This window comes from Oenanthe melanoleuca, chromosome 1A, assembly GCF_029582105.1.
Source record: "Oenanthe melanoleuca isolate GR-GAL-2019-014 chromosome 1A, OMel1.0, whole genome shotgun sequence".
Lineage (NCBI taxonomy): Eukaryota > Metazoa > Chordata > Aves > Passeriformes > Muscicapidae > Oenanthe > Oenanthe melanoleuca.
The window spans coordinates 25,735,870-25,750,453 of NC_079334.1; the positions used below are offsets into that span (position 1 = coordinate 25,735,870).

At 38.3% G+C, this 14,584-nt stretch overlaps 1 protein-coding gene across 1 annotated transcript in view; it reads right to left on the minus strand.

Annotated features, from left to right (window-relative positions):
* The window catches only part of ANO4 (anoctamin 4), a 163,135-nt gene that overhangs the window by 29,824 nt on the left and 118,727 nt on the right, over positions 1-14,584 (minus strand). Inside the window, 6 exon segments of the mRNA XM_056516371.1 lie at positions 4,060-4,120; positions 4,638-4,734; positions 5,426-5,560; positions 11,754-11,875; positions 12,397-12,452; positions 14,339-14,445. Of these exon segments, the coding sequence (XP_056372346.1) occupies positions 4,060-4,120; positions 4,638-4,734; positions 5,426-5,560; positions 11,754-11,875; positions 12,397-12,452; positions 14,339-14,445 (578 nt within the window).

A 14,584-nucleotide genomic window follows, 5' to 3' on the forward strand; every position in this document is an offset into this window, starting at 1 on the left:
AACTAGTGAGTGCTAATGAGGCTCCACTGCTGCTGAACCACAACATGCTCAATTCCTTGATTTTATTTCCTGGTAGAACTGTTTCTCTCCTATCAGCTAATATTGAACTATTTTGTTCAGGCTAAACAAGTAGTCTTGCACTGTTTGGAAACCTAGGAGAAAGAAGCCTGATTGATTTCTACCACCTTGTTTTCATTCCAAAAAGCTGCTGGTGGCAGAACTCCAGCAGGTGTTTGAGTCCCAGCCCTGAACCTCTCAGATATATCTTTGTTGAACAATACTTCTTTTCTTTCTTGTTTTTTCCACTCCTGGAGTGAGGAATTTATACATATTATGTTTAGCACATTTAGCACCTGTCAGAGTAAGTATGTGAAATTCCTGAAGCTTCTTTAGAAAGTTATTTTCTAATTGTTACGTAGCAACGATAATGTTGTGCAGAGTGCTGTTTTAGCTTTCACTGTGTTACACTTTTCTCCCCCTATTCAGGTCAGTATGCAGTTTTCCCTTGCTAGGTATTTTAAAATGTGCTATAAATAACCATCTTTGATTGATTCACTATGCTACTAAGGTCTTCTAAAAGTACTGCATTTTCAAAATTCTCTTCTTATTTTCTAATTGCAAGTTTAACCACAAATACCCTCTACAAACTTCAGCATTCTTTCCTGACTCTGACATTCAATAGGACACAGTAGTATTTTCCCATTTGTGTATTTTCCCATTTATGTAAGCTCAGTTTTCTCAAAAATTCCTGCTTAGAACTTATCATTTCTCTTTGCCCTAAGCTCCCAGACCTTTTACTAACTTTTCCTATATTATGCTTTTCCTACTTCAGAACTCAACCTTGCAGCTGGGCCCTCAATATCCACTTGTACAAACAGCTGTCTTAACATAATTTCCTCGGATGCTTTTGTAACAAGTTGTGATCTTATCTCAAAATGCAAATGGCCTCTTGTAGGAAATAGCTTTACCCTGACCTGCTCTCAGAAATCCTCTCTCTATTGTATTTCAGAGCACCATTTAATATATCCATCCTGACTCCTAGAATATATTCTACATACCAGGAGTATTGCTGAAGAACATCCTTAAATTCTATCTCCTCAGAGAGCAGATCAATGCCAACGTTTTGTGCTAGAGGCAAGATTTGTAGGAAAGTAATATCTTTTATTAGACTAACAGATACATACAGAAAAATTGTTTTATGTTGGCATTTCTTATTGCTTGAAAAAAGTGTTAAATTCTTCATGTACCAGTATCCCCGGGTACACTTAACAATTCCAGCCTTATTTTGATGGGTCTCACTGATGCCACAATGAGGCATTATAAAAGATGGGTCCCTAAGTTTTAGAGCTCTTCAATTGGGGGTCATTGCTGCTCCACAAATCAAGCACCCCCTGCTGGCATTTGTCATGGTAATTCCTCTCTGCAGCCTGGCTGCAGCAGTTTGCTCATCACTTGGAGATGCTTTTTATTTATAGTTAAAATGGAAGAAAACCACTTAATCCATCAACTAAAGATGTCTTTAGAGCAAAAGGATGAAAGCACCATACAGATCACCTATTCATGGAAAAACCAATGGGCCACACCTGGTTTTGAAACTGCTAGGCACATGGCTGAGGCTTCTTCTCTCTCAGGATGGGGATTATAAAATCAGGATGATTTTATAATCATAAAACAGTGTGTAAACTCTGGCTAAAGAGGTAACACAGCTCTAGCTGCTTTTTTTTTTTTTTTTTTTTTTTTTTTTTTGTTTTTTTTTTGTTTTTTTGCTTTTGTTCTCTTTTTATGAGAGCACTGCCATAATTATTTAATATGTCAGTGTCTGTCAAATTGAATAATCTGGAAGGCTGAGCTTTTCACAGCCAATATTTTGTGTGCTTGCCAGTTGTTTCATGCTGACAGAAAAAACATTTCCACAATCAAACTGCTATCATAGATTCTTCTCTTCCTCAATGATTTACTGCAATGATGGCAATGCCTGCAGCTGCCAATAGGCTACTGCAGACTGAAAACCCACTTAACACAGGCAGTAAGCCAACTCTTAAATACAGCACCAGAAAATCCCTGGAAAGTGTGACTTCCTTTATTTGAGTGTTGCTTTAGCCCTATCTGCATGGAAAATATCTCCACAATCTCACTGTTTTCAGTGCAAAGTCTTCTTTGAGGAAGTAGGGTTTGTGTGGAGCCAGAGGATTCATTCCCCAAACCATACCCTACACTCACAGCCCTTGCTGGCTGCCCCTCCCTCCCTCCTGGCAGCTCCCAAGCACAGTGTGAGACCACAGAAGTGGTGGGGAAAGCTCCCACCCCAGCTGCTGTCCTATGGTCTCTTCTCCAGTAGCCAAATCATCCAGGGGGCAGCTTCTATTGTATTTTTTTTCTTATCTCACTGTGGATTTAGGTGCTGTAGATGCATGAGTGGGCAGTGCATTGCTCAGTCCTGGCAGGAGATTCCCAGAGGGAAGTGGGTTTGGGAAGCTGGCAGTGATGCTGAAGGAGGGGGAGGAAGGAGAGGCTGACCAGAGTGAGATGTGGCTGCTGTTCACTAAAGAGAGGGAAGAGAGAGGGTCTTTAACATTTTGTAGGCAGGCATGTTCAGCCTCCCCAGTCCTCTCAAAGGCATGGTTACCTCTGTGAGGGACCCCCCTTACCTAGAGCTGCTTTTCCTACAGCTTGGGCACTGCTAAGACACAGATGCCATGCTGTGAGCACAGCTGTTTTCTGAAAGCACTGTTATTGCTAAGGAGAAACAAAAGCACTGGTGCAAAAATCTGCACTGCAAAAAATGCTCACCAGCAGTTAGAAGCACTGGCATAAATGTTCAGCAAAGTTATCCCATCAATTTTCCTAGCTAGAGATGTCCCTGCCTGTACATTGTCTTGGAAATTCTCAAATTCAGAGAAAAGAGTTTGGGAAATCCTTGAGGCTTGGAAATTTGTGGTGATTCTTAGCTCCATGTAGCTCCAAAACAAAAATGAAATATCAAGCACAAACATAAAATCTGTACAATCTGTGGATTTTTCTAGAATGTGATTTGTAATATTTGAATATCATCAGTATTACATGAAATGGCATAAATGGGCTTGATATGCTAATTTAATTGGTTAACTAAGACAAAACTGGAGTTTTGGAGGAATTAACTGAGATAAAAAGGATAATCTATGGATACCTCCTGGCTGCCTCCTGGATATTTCTTGTGGTTCAGTAAAGAGATTTGCAGTTTAAAATTAAGATTATAAGAATTACTTGGACACCCTTCCAAAGTAGTTGGAGATGTGTGAGTAAGAACAGGAGAACAATGACTAAATGCAGATAGCTCAAGGATTTGCATGCTGTTTTTGAGTCACCTCACTGAGCCATTTTCTACAGTTAAATTTCTCTCAGAATGGCTTGGTAGCAGCTAAGAGTCTGGGCATGTTTAGGGATTGTTTGAAACAATTTTTTGCACTGCCAGAAATTACTGGTTCCTCTTGCCTTCAGTTTTGCCTACATAAAATAGTAGGAAAAATAGTTGAGCCAAAAATAGAACATTTCTATGGGCAAAATTCAGCCTCCATGGCAACAGTTAGACCACACTTGGATCAATTTGCTGTTCAATGAAATCCTTTATTTATTTCATCAGATTTTTGCTTTAACTGCAACCAGCTTGCATGGATTTAGGTTTTACAGCCTTTCTTCAAGGTGGGGAAAAATATGTTACTTCATTTTAATACTGACACTAAACTGAGTTGCTCTAAGCTAGGAGAAGCCCAGAGCAGTAATACAGAGAAGGCCTTAGTACCAATGGATTTAAAAATGGTTAAAAATTCCCAGAATGGTATACATATAAACTACATAGACACTACATAACTGCATTCATGGTTTTAATTAAAATTATTTTCAAATAAAAACTTGATTCAACCAATTCCATCTTCCTTTTGCAGAAACAGCAAATGTCCCAAGCCTATATTCTTTTACTTAATGTCAGATGAAAAGTGTGCTGGAAAACAAAAAGGCCTATGTTGCATCATATTCTTTAAGAAAAAGATGGTGTAATTACTTAATGTCAAAATGAAAACTTACCCCACACTGCCATGAAAACAGCAAAAAAGACAGTAGCTCCATTGTCAAAAAGGTGGGTTACCTGAGAGATATATTAATAATGTGATGAATTTGTGATAATAGACCTTTCATTTCTATTTTCACCTACTAAAATTAATGTGATCATGAGTTTAGCTGGCCTGAAAATCCTGAGGATACTCCCCCTGACATGTGAAATCCACCTGTGAATTGACAGGACTATTTGCCAGCCTGACCTGGGACTGACCCCTGCCAGCACCAGATGTGAGCACCATTTCAGACTCAAAGCATTAATCTTATGGAGCCACATAGAGAGGATGGATGGGAAGATAAAGGCTGATGTCAAGGACACCAGAACACCCAGCTAGAGGACACCACCTCTGAGACCCTCTAAGTGCAAATTGCATTCACGTGTTTTACAACCCAAACTAAGCACTGGTGAAAAACAGGGTTAATGTTGGATGAACTGGATCTGTCCCTTCAAGATTTCATCTACTCATGCTCACTAAAGGCAGATGAATAAGGCAAAATTCATGCTTTTACCAGGAAGTATCTCTATTATGGCATAGGCTGAAACATACCTTGGCATAAATGCAGCTGTCTGACAGCCTCATGAAGGGGCAGTATTTATCACATATAGGACACATTATGATATCTGTAGCTTGGCAGACTTCTTTACTGGAAAAACAGAAAGGACAAAAATTAATAGCTTGATTACTGCAACAATCTGCACAACAATCTGTCTGGATTGATAGGCTTTGCTAATATTCAATTATTTATTAAACAAAACTGCTCTGTAATTGAATCCAAGATGTTCATACAGTCATAACTGCAGAGTGCAGTTCTCCAGGGACAACCTAGTGGTACCTCTCTACCATTTCCAGCTTCTCCTTGAGTCAGAGTGACCTTTGGCAGGAGGAGGGTGAGGATAACTCCAGGCAAAGTTATTCTTGTGACCTCAGTGCACAAAAACTTAGAGACACAGCACTCAGCAGAAGGTCCAGGGCTTTCTTCACCTGAGGAATGCCTCTCTGTGGTGGATCTTTGGGAAAGGTCTTACAGAGAGGGAAAATTCCCCACTCTTGTGCTTTTAAAGAGTAATGAAGGGGTCTACTTTTTCCCTACTTTGCTCTGAGTTGCCAGCACCATTAGCTACTGGAACTGGGCAAGAAGCATTTCCTTTCATCCCAATTCAGGAGCATAAAACATGGAAAGTTTGATGCTGGGTACCTTATGACAACTAAGCAGCCTTTTCTTGACTGTTCATTCAACAGTTCAAAATGAAATAATTAACAGCTAGTGGAAAGATCTCTTAAATTATTCATACTAACACACAGTTGCAATTTCTTTATGAAAGTTCCCAGGTTACCTGACTTGGCAGTGGTTCAAAGTGGTGACTCCATACAAAAAAACAAACAATCCGATGAAGGCAGCTGGGAAGAGCATCCCTGTGTACCAGCCTAACCAGGCAAAGTACAGCCCAATTTTTTCACCAAAGTACCTCCTGTTTTAAAACAAAACACAGCAAAATTACCTGCTCATTAGAATAATCTACTTAATCTTGCTCATTAGTAGAAAAAAAATATTTCTACCATATCTGAAGAGTAGATTAAAGAGGAGAAAAAGCCTTTAACTAAGCTTCTAAATACACACTGAGGGACCTGCCCCAGTAATGAATTTAAAACTTTAATTTAAAAATCCAATAACCACAGTTTGCTGTTAGATAAGAGGAGACCTCATGAAGGAAACACTGAGTTACTTTTAGAAAGCTAGTTCTTTGTATTTGGGAAATTGATGGTGTGCTTTGATTTTGGCTGTTTGACTTTACTGCCCAAATAATTGCATTGAAATAAAATTTATCCCTGACGCTTGTATAACAGGGAAAATTATTTGAGCTCAAATTAGTTCTAAGAAATCAATTAACCAGAGTTCATTCTCCAGTACCGTTTATTTTCATTTGATTATTTATTTTCTTAGCTCAGTTCCTGTAAAACTAATTTCATTATTCTACTGCAGTGGAAAGTGAAGTGCAAGTAAGGCCCATCATTTTGCAATGGTTTGAGGAAAGTAGTCTGAATTGATCTTAATTTATTAGATATATTGCTCAAAAACTAGCAGCAAAACAGCCAGAAAGTTCCATTTTGCTACATATTAGTTAGCAATTTTCCTCCTCCCAAACACAACCAAACCTTTATTTATGTGTTAGAGAATACATCAAGCACACAAAAACCTTCTGAGCTCACTGGCAGAGGAGCAGGCTCATGTGCTGTCCTGTATCTGATTTGTGCATAGTAGGCTGAGATTTTAGGGGATTTTTTGCAAGATTGGTTTTAAAGAATGAGGAAAGATGATATGCTTGTGTTTCAGAGATTTTCTAGACAAACTTGCATATCCACTCAGTTCTGGAAATTCTTTTCCACCTCAATGATGCAAGTTCTGATCTATCCAGAGAATAAGTGCAGTGAGCCAGCACTGCTGGCTCCTCTATGCTACCAGAAAACATCATTGGCCAAACTTTCTCAGTGAGAATGGAAAGACCTAGGACTGTCTCTAGTGCTGGGTGCACTGGAGGACACTTGGTCTGGACTGCACAAAATCAGCAGTTTTCAAGCTGTTATTAAAAATTTCCAGCATGGGAAATATCTCTTTGGCCTGAGCTCATGCTCTGATGGAAGATGCTGACCTGCAGTGACTATTTTCATTTGAGTTTACCAGCTCTTTTAAAGAAGCCAAGTACTGTCATTTTGTTGTTATTCTCCTGTGATTCAACAGTCTCAAATTCACAGGCTAAAGAGGTGGTAAGCTAACACTAACATGCTCAGTTCTGACAAGGGCAGAAAAAAAAAAAAACAACACACTGCAAACTGCTTTTTTAAGACCTGACTTAAGAGTGTAAATGAAACCTTTGGCCTGATTATTTTTTGGCACTTGGGATGTCAGTCTGTGCCTGTACCTCCAAAAATGCAAAGTCAAATTTGAGCTTACTTCCACTAAATATGGATGACCTATTTTTCTCCAAGTACACAGTTCAAAGTAGTGAAGTCCACCTAAACTTCATCAAGCTTTATTTTTTAGCTTCATTCCCTGCACTCAAGGATGAATGCTTCCTTGTCCCAACCCTCTAGCCAATGAGCATTAATGGCAAAAATAATCTCCTATCCTGTTGAGCTCTTCAACCTAACAGTGCAAACCATAATACTCTTTTTGATCTAGAAATCAAACAGCTTCATCCTCTATGAAGAGCCAAGCAAAGTTCAGTGTGTGCCTAAAGAAGACAGTCCATGATGGGGAGCAACACATCTGTGAAAAGTAAGGAAAAGGCATCTGAGCCAAATTTTAAAAATAAAACAAGGATTTTGATATTACCTTGATATGTATTTGTTTAAATATGGAGAAACAGCCTCAATATTCCATTATTGCCCTTTCCAACACAGCTGACACTCCACAGACACAGACTGTACTACTGCAAATTGCCTCAGGGTCAGCTTAATATATCTTCTGTCTTCTGGCCCCATAGTTTGCACATTTCTCCTTTTAGTCCCTGCTCAGATACCACTCAGTTAAATGCTATGGAAACAAACTATGCCAGTAACAAAGTCTTTCCTAGGTGCCATATTCAGAGCAGTTCCACATTTATTCCAATATGTAATTCAGCTAGTCTGGACCATCATGACCCTCAGGAGATTAAAATAATGTAGAGATACCTTTGCTATTCCCTTCATTTTGCCCCAAATATTTATTCAAACACCAAATTTGTTTCTTCTCTTCTTCTGTCACTATGTAAAGAACAGAAAATTCGTATATCTTGCCTCAGTGATGGCAGTTTTCTCTGAGCCAGGGCTCAGCAATGTACACAAAGAATTCCAGAGGGTTTTTTTCCAGAACCATCACTGACTTATATTTAAATTTCACCTGTTAAAATTTTGGTCATTTCAAGTCCTCTTTGAAATTTTCCAGTGTTGATAACATCTTGGTCTTCTGGTTAACTTTGTTTATTAATTACTACGCAATGTTTCAGATTATTAATATGGACAGAAAAAAAATTGTTTCAGTCTTTAATAGTTCTCTCACAGAAAATTTTCTCCACAACTAACCTAAAAAAGCAGAGACATAAAAAAAACTTAAGCACCTAAAAGAACAATCCATCTCTCCTATCCTTAAACATGTTGTACCATCAAAATAATAATAAAAATATAATTTCAGCTTCTCAGTTGCAAGCTGGCCTGTATCACAGCCCTTCAATACCAGCTACCTTAATGGTGAGCTGTATATCCCCTCAACCCATTCCAGTGGTGGAGCTATGACTTCATTGGGTCAAGATTTCAATATCAATATTTATCAATAAGGCACATTTTTGAAAAGTATTAAGCTATAAAGTCTAATTTCAGACCTATGAAATGTGATATTGGATTACCCTGTGTTTAATGACCTTCATTTTGCTTTCAGCATGCCTAGCATGGATCTAGAATATAGACAGATCAGGGCTCAAGCCAAGAACCTATCTATTTTCAGTCACTCTTTGGCAGGTAAGAATGAAATCCTGCACAGAACTTTCTACATCACAGAAACTAGAGCTTCCCAGCAGGTGTTTTGGACATATGAAGCTCTCATGTCAGAAGCAGTGGGGCTTGACAGGAGACTGAAAGGGAGTAGTCAGCTTCCAGTCAAGACATGTAATGGAAACATGGAGCAAAATACAGGTTACTCAGGCATCAGTTTTTGCTTCCAGGTTCATTTAAATAGCTTTACAACCACTGGAAAAACATAGTTTTCTCCCTGTGTTTTTGTCTGTGAATTACATGCCCAAGCAGGAGCAATTTGTGCCCAATCAAGAGGGAAGCAGCAATGCACAGAAGTGTGAAGGAGGTGATCCAAAGTCCCCAGGAATCACTGCAACTGTTTCTGTTGATTTACATGGTCCCAGGGCATAGAAATATAATGAGTCCTGTTCCTTTCCAATTATAATCAATTCTAAGGGTCATAAATTATTCTTGTAAAGCATCTATGGACACTAAATTCCAAGAGATGCATAATTAAAGTCTTGGTACCACATCTGTTGACTAATGGGAGTGGCTTTGTAAATTTTGCCAAGTCTGTGCCATCATACTGTCACATGTTTCAAAGCAGAGTGGAAGCAGAATCATGCAATTTTCCTCAAATTACTTTTTCTCATTTATTTTTAGTGACTAGTATCTCCATAACAGCCAGCTGATGAGATTAAATGAAATCTGGAAGTTGCCCAATTGGCAGAAGAGGAGATGGAAACCTCATTTTAACATCTAAGGAAAAAAATAAAACAGCACAGAAATATTGACATTTTCACTTACTATTGTGGTAACTTGACTTTAAGGTAGAAACAGCACATCTATTAAGGACATAATTGTACTATCTACATCTAATTTTTTTCTTAGTCTTTCTGAAGCATAATGTCAACTAGCAGCACAAGTTCTGGCCAGATGTCTGTGTAAGAATCAATGTCCAGCCACTCCTTTTGTACAAATGACCACACTACACCCTTCAAGCACAATCCCACATAACTCCTATTATGGGGAAAAAAAAAATATTTTCCTGCTGTAGAACTGGCACTGAAAAAAGCTTCTTTTTAAAGTGTTCCTACTGAGATGCTTCCAAGTGAAATGAACAGCAGGTCTTGCTGGTGTCATCAGTTCTTCAAGGAACAGGCTCCAGCTCAATAGACATGTGAAGTGCTGAGAGTGGCAGCAGACATAGAAGATCCATTCACAGATGCTGGATTACTCACATTTCCTTAGCTCCTCCCAGATCTTCAAATCCTCTGAAAACTCAACAGGAGATGAGGAAATGTGAGTAATCCAGCATCTGTGAAGTGAGAAGAAAAAGGCATCCCCTTCTCTTTTTTGTCACCTCCTTCAGTGAATTCATCACAGCTGTGGTCGAGCTCCAGGCAGCAAATGGCAGGCTGGGCTGGGGCTGCAGCTTTGGACCTGCTGAGTTTGGCTGTGCCAGTGCTCAGGGAATCTCACAGCTCCCCCTGCACCCCTCCTCTTTGGGTAAACACTTGCTCTCAACAACAGCAGAAAACTCTGATAAAAAAATAAAGCTTCTTAAAAAATCTTAAAACCCAGGCTATGCAAGAAGGCTGTTATCATGGTCTAGGGTAATCATATCTCTAACATTGATTATTCTGTTACCATTTATTCTCATACTTAAAACAACCTTTCAGATGCCTGATCATCAAATTAAACCAAAAACCAGATATTGCCTCAAGAGCATTTTCACAAGACAAGAAGTGATGAAGAACAGTAGCCTTGACCACTATGGGCAAATGATTATAAAACTCTATAAGATAAGTTATTTGTACTGTGATAATAATATCTTGTTGTACCAGGAAACTGAATGCAAAAAACCCCTTCAGTATAACTATTGGCTCCTCCATAAATCAGCAATTTTTATTGTGTAATTTGAAAAAAATTCCATATTTCTATCCAGTGTATTTAAGAAGAAATAAAAAGCCTTTGGGATTAAATGATGAGATTTAACAAATTATTTTGTGCAGCATTAAAAAAATTACATGACTCAGTAAAACTTTTTATTGTATTTCTTGTAGAAATTTTTATCCATGGAAATAAAACTGTCTTGTTTTATTAAATGGATATGATTTAAATGGCCTTAATCAGTAACACTGACTGTCTCCAGGGCTACCCTCTATAAATCTTTTGTCTGGAAACAATTTTGAGAATAAATAAGAGCAAAATTTTCTATTAGCTACAGGACTTATGAAGGAGGAAATTAATAAGCTGGACCAATTGAATGTTGTGGATGACCCTTCCTGATGGCCAATGTATCCCAATGTATGTTCAGTGCTTCTGATACATCTGAAGACCTCATTAATAGGCTCTTGTAGTCCTATTCCTCTCTTCAAGTAGAAAAAGCCCATTCCCTTCCCATAATAGTTCTGCCAACATGATCAGTAAAGGCTCTGGCTCTCTCTGTATCCATAAGAAATATGTAATCTTCTATCAGTGCATGCAAGGCTATTTGAAAAAAAAAATGTATTTAAAAGGACTGCAAGAACTTGGAATCACATCTCAGCTTTCTCAGTGTTTTTTTTCTTTGCAGACTACTTCCAAGATGAACAAAAATCTGGGCAGTGGTGATGTAGCTGGTCTGAGTTAAAGGGCAGTGGTACAGAGGAGACTCCCACCACTAGTGTTGCTGAACACAGCAGCACACTCAGCAGCTGTAAGCTTTGCTCTGTGCCATTTGTAAGCATCATGAAACTTCATCCAGAGCTCAGTCTGTGGTTGCTTTTTGGAAAAAGAAGATCTAGGTGGTGAGAGCCTATCTTTCACCAAAGCCATGCTCCAAGGAGCAAAAACTCCTCCTGTGGGCAGATGTCTCATCAATATATCCAGCCTCCACAGATTTCTCTCTTCCTTTTTTTCTCTCTCAAATATCCTTTAAACACTTCACTACAAATTACAGTGTCAGGAAATTCTGGAAGGAAACTTCTTTGGCTTTCAGGTCCTTCTAAAAACTCCTCTATAAATATTTCTTTCGATGTAGAGACTAAATGAACTAAATGGTTCCCCGTGACTTCAGAATCAGTTTTTAAAAACCACATGAATTAACTGAGCTTTTCATGCTTTTGTCAGAAGTGAAACAACCTGTGCTCAAAGCATCTATAATGTGACATAGCAAAGGCAGTTAACTCTTACCTTACAAGATCCAGTGGCTGGTATTTATACCAGACTCCCCAGGAAGCCCAGCACTCATAGAGCAGGTGTCTGTGGTTTTCTGCTCCATGGGTTTTTATTGAGTTCTTACTCCTGTAACTTCCCTAAAATACAAATCTGGACATTAATGAATAACAGCAGCAAAAAAGAATATTTAAGGAATCTCTCTTACTAGCAGTATGGATAACACAATTTATGCAAACTCCATACTGGTGCTCCAAAAGCTAAATATAGCATTAAAAATATCAACTGATGTCACTAAGGTTTGAGATTATTCTTCCTAAAAAATTTATAATAAATTATATTCAAGTTATATCCTAGAAAAGCAAAGAAAATCTTTGAAGAATCTTAAAAACACCCCAGACTGTGTTATTTTTCCTTTCTGAAAACATACTGATATATCAACTCAAACAGTTTTTTCATAATAGATCCAGATCAACCATCTTTACTCATCTCTTTTTGCAAGAAAACACCCAAAATTTTTCCCCAAGGAAAAAAGCATTGCTAAATGGAAACATATCAGAGGAAGATATGAATAAGATTGAGGTTAAATAATACACAATTAAGAATTCATTTTCTGGGAAATGTCTGTTCAAACAGAAAGAAAAAAAAAAGATCAAAATACCTCATGAAGAGGAAATGCAGCTTCATAGGAGCCATTACTGAGCAATCGATTCAGACCTAAGAATCAAAAGTACTCAATTATTTACCAATAGGAGCAGAAAAATTGTTAAGTAAAAAGCAAAACAAATTTTCATAAACTGGCTAAATGAAGACTGAAGCCAACTGACAGTACACAATACATGTAGAAAAATTAATCTTCCATAGATTTTGAAAACTAAGATAAAATACAAAGAAAGACTTGTTCAAATATTGATCAGAATCTGTCATTTATTATGCTAGAGGCTTAAAGATTCATTTGCCAAATCCATACTTAGTGTAACTTCAGTGAAATGAAATTGGAGACCTCATACCAGGTTTAAAGTTTGAACTTATAAAATATGGTCTAACACAGCTATTTAGATGAAAGGCTGCATATCTTGGGACTAAAAACTTCAGGGAAGATATTGACATTTTTGAATTGCAAGACCACTAAAGCAACAGAAACTTTTAATTTCCATATGATAACTTTCTAAAATGTGCTCAGCTTGTATCTTATGAAAGTTGCTGGACAGACAGAAAGGAACAAGACAAGCTGCAGCAGTACAAGACCAGAAAATAAACAGGAACCTGAACCAAAATAATTCCTATGTGGTACAAAAGAATAACCATACAACCCACTCACTCAGGCCTTTCCCCTCTTTAATGAGAGCCTTGAGAAATTATGTTTGCTAAGATGGTGCTTTCACTTGGAAAGTCACCAAAATAGGACTGAACTGTCACCAGACAATCAAAACAAAATATCCACACCAAGAACCTGAAAGTATTTGAACCCTATTGACCAAGAAGCATAGAGTCTTGATTCCTTTCCTAATTCACAGGGGACAGACAGCAGCAAGAACACAGCGATGAGAAGTATTAAGTCAACATGAATAACATTTTCAGTGGTAGCATCAGTATCTGCCTGGCAGAATATGCTTTCTTCCAGTGGCTCTGTTAGAAAAGTAAAACTTGTACAGCTGAGTTGGGCTTTTCTCTGCCCAGTGATCAATGCAAGGTTGTGTTCATTATAGGCACAGCACAAGTTGACATGTGAGGCAGATTGGGATCTTGAGGTAGGCAGGGACTGCAGGAACTTGATGAACATCAGCTCTGCTCAGGGCTATTGCTGCCCTCATCCTAGCAGCTGAGAAAGAAAGAAAAAGGTGAAGTTCTGGGATATTTCTCTTCCTCTTTGGGAAAGGTGATGTTTAAACAGCAGGGAAATGTAATAGACTTCAGAGTTTTATAAGGTTGTCTCTACATTTGTCTCTGTGTGGTACTCAGGTCCTTTGTGCTCTGTATGACTTGGCAGCAGGTGGCCCCTGTTTCATGTTCTATCCCTCCTCTGTCACTGCCTGCTCTCCTGGACCTGAATGTATGCCACTCCAAATTTCCACTCCACTCACTAATTGAATATTAAGCCACAGTTAATAGCAGTTATAGCATTCTTTGCACTGAGGACATCAATGGTGAGCTCCCTTTTGACTTAGAGCAACAACAGAGATACAGAATCTTCCATCTCCTTTAGGGATGGATAGGTATTCAGGGAGAAGCCCTGCAGCCTGAGATGCAGAGCAGCACAAATCTTGCCATGTTTCCAAGCACATTTTTATGAAAGTGTAAAGGTTTTCCTGCATGAATCTCTCTGCATCTCCACTACTTTTAATCTGTTCTTATTTCATGTTTAAATCAGCCCCTTCCCTTGCAGATAAATCCCATGTGGTGACATGTGCCTGTGAAAGCTGACTGATATCACAGGGAGATGATCCCATCTTCCAGGCAAAGCCCCTACAATTGCAGTGGGTGAGATGTAAACAGTCAAAGCTGAGGTGATTAAAAAGGAAGGAAAAGAGTCTGTTATGAGGTCAGGCACACTTCTTTCTTCTTTAAAATATGCATTTAAAAGTTCATTGCTCAGTACTTACCAATTTTGTTTTTCCCTTCTTCGTATTTCACTCTTTGTAAGATATGATGTACAATTCTACTTCTTGTAGCATTATTGAAGAAAGTATCTTTGTTGTGTATTATGAAGCTACATGAAAAAAAAGACATCTCAAAAATACATAGTAGTACATTTAAGATAAATATTTATTTGTATTTTTCTGTAGCAAAACATCTACAGTATGTAAGCAATTACAAGGAGGATTAAAGACACTTGATTAAGAGATGAT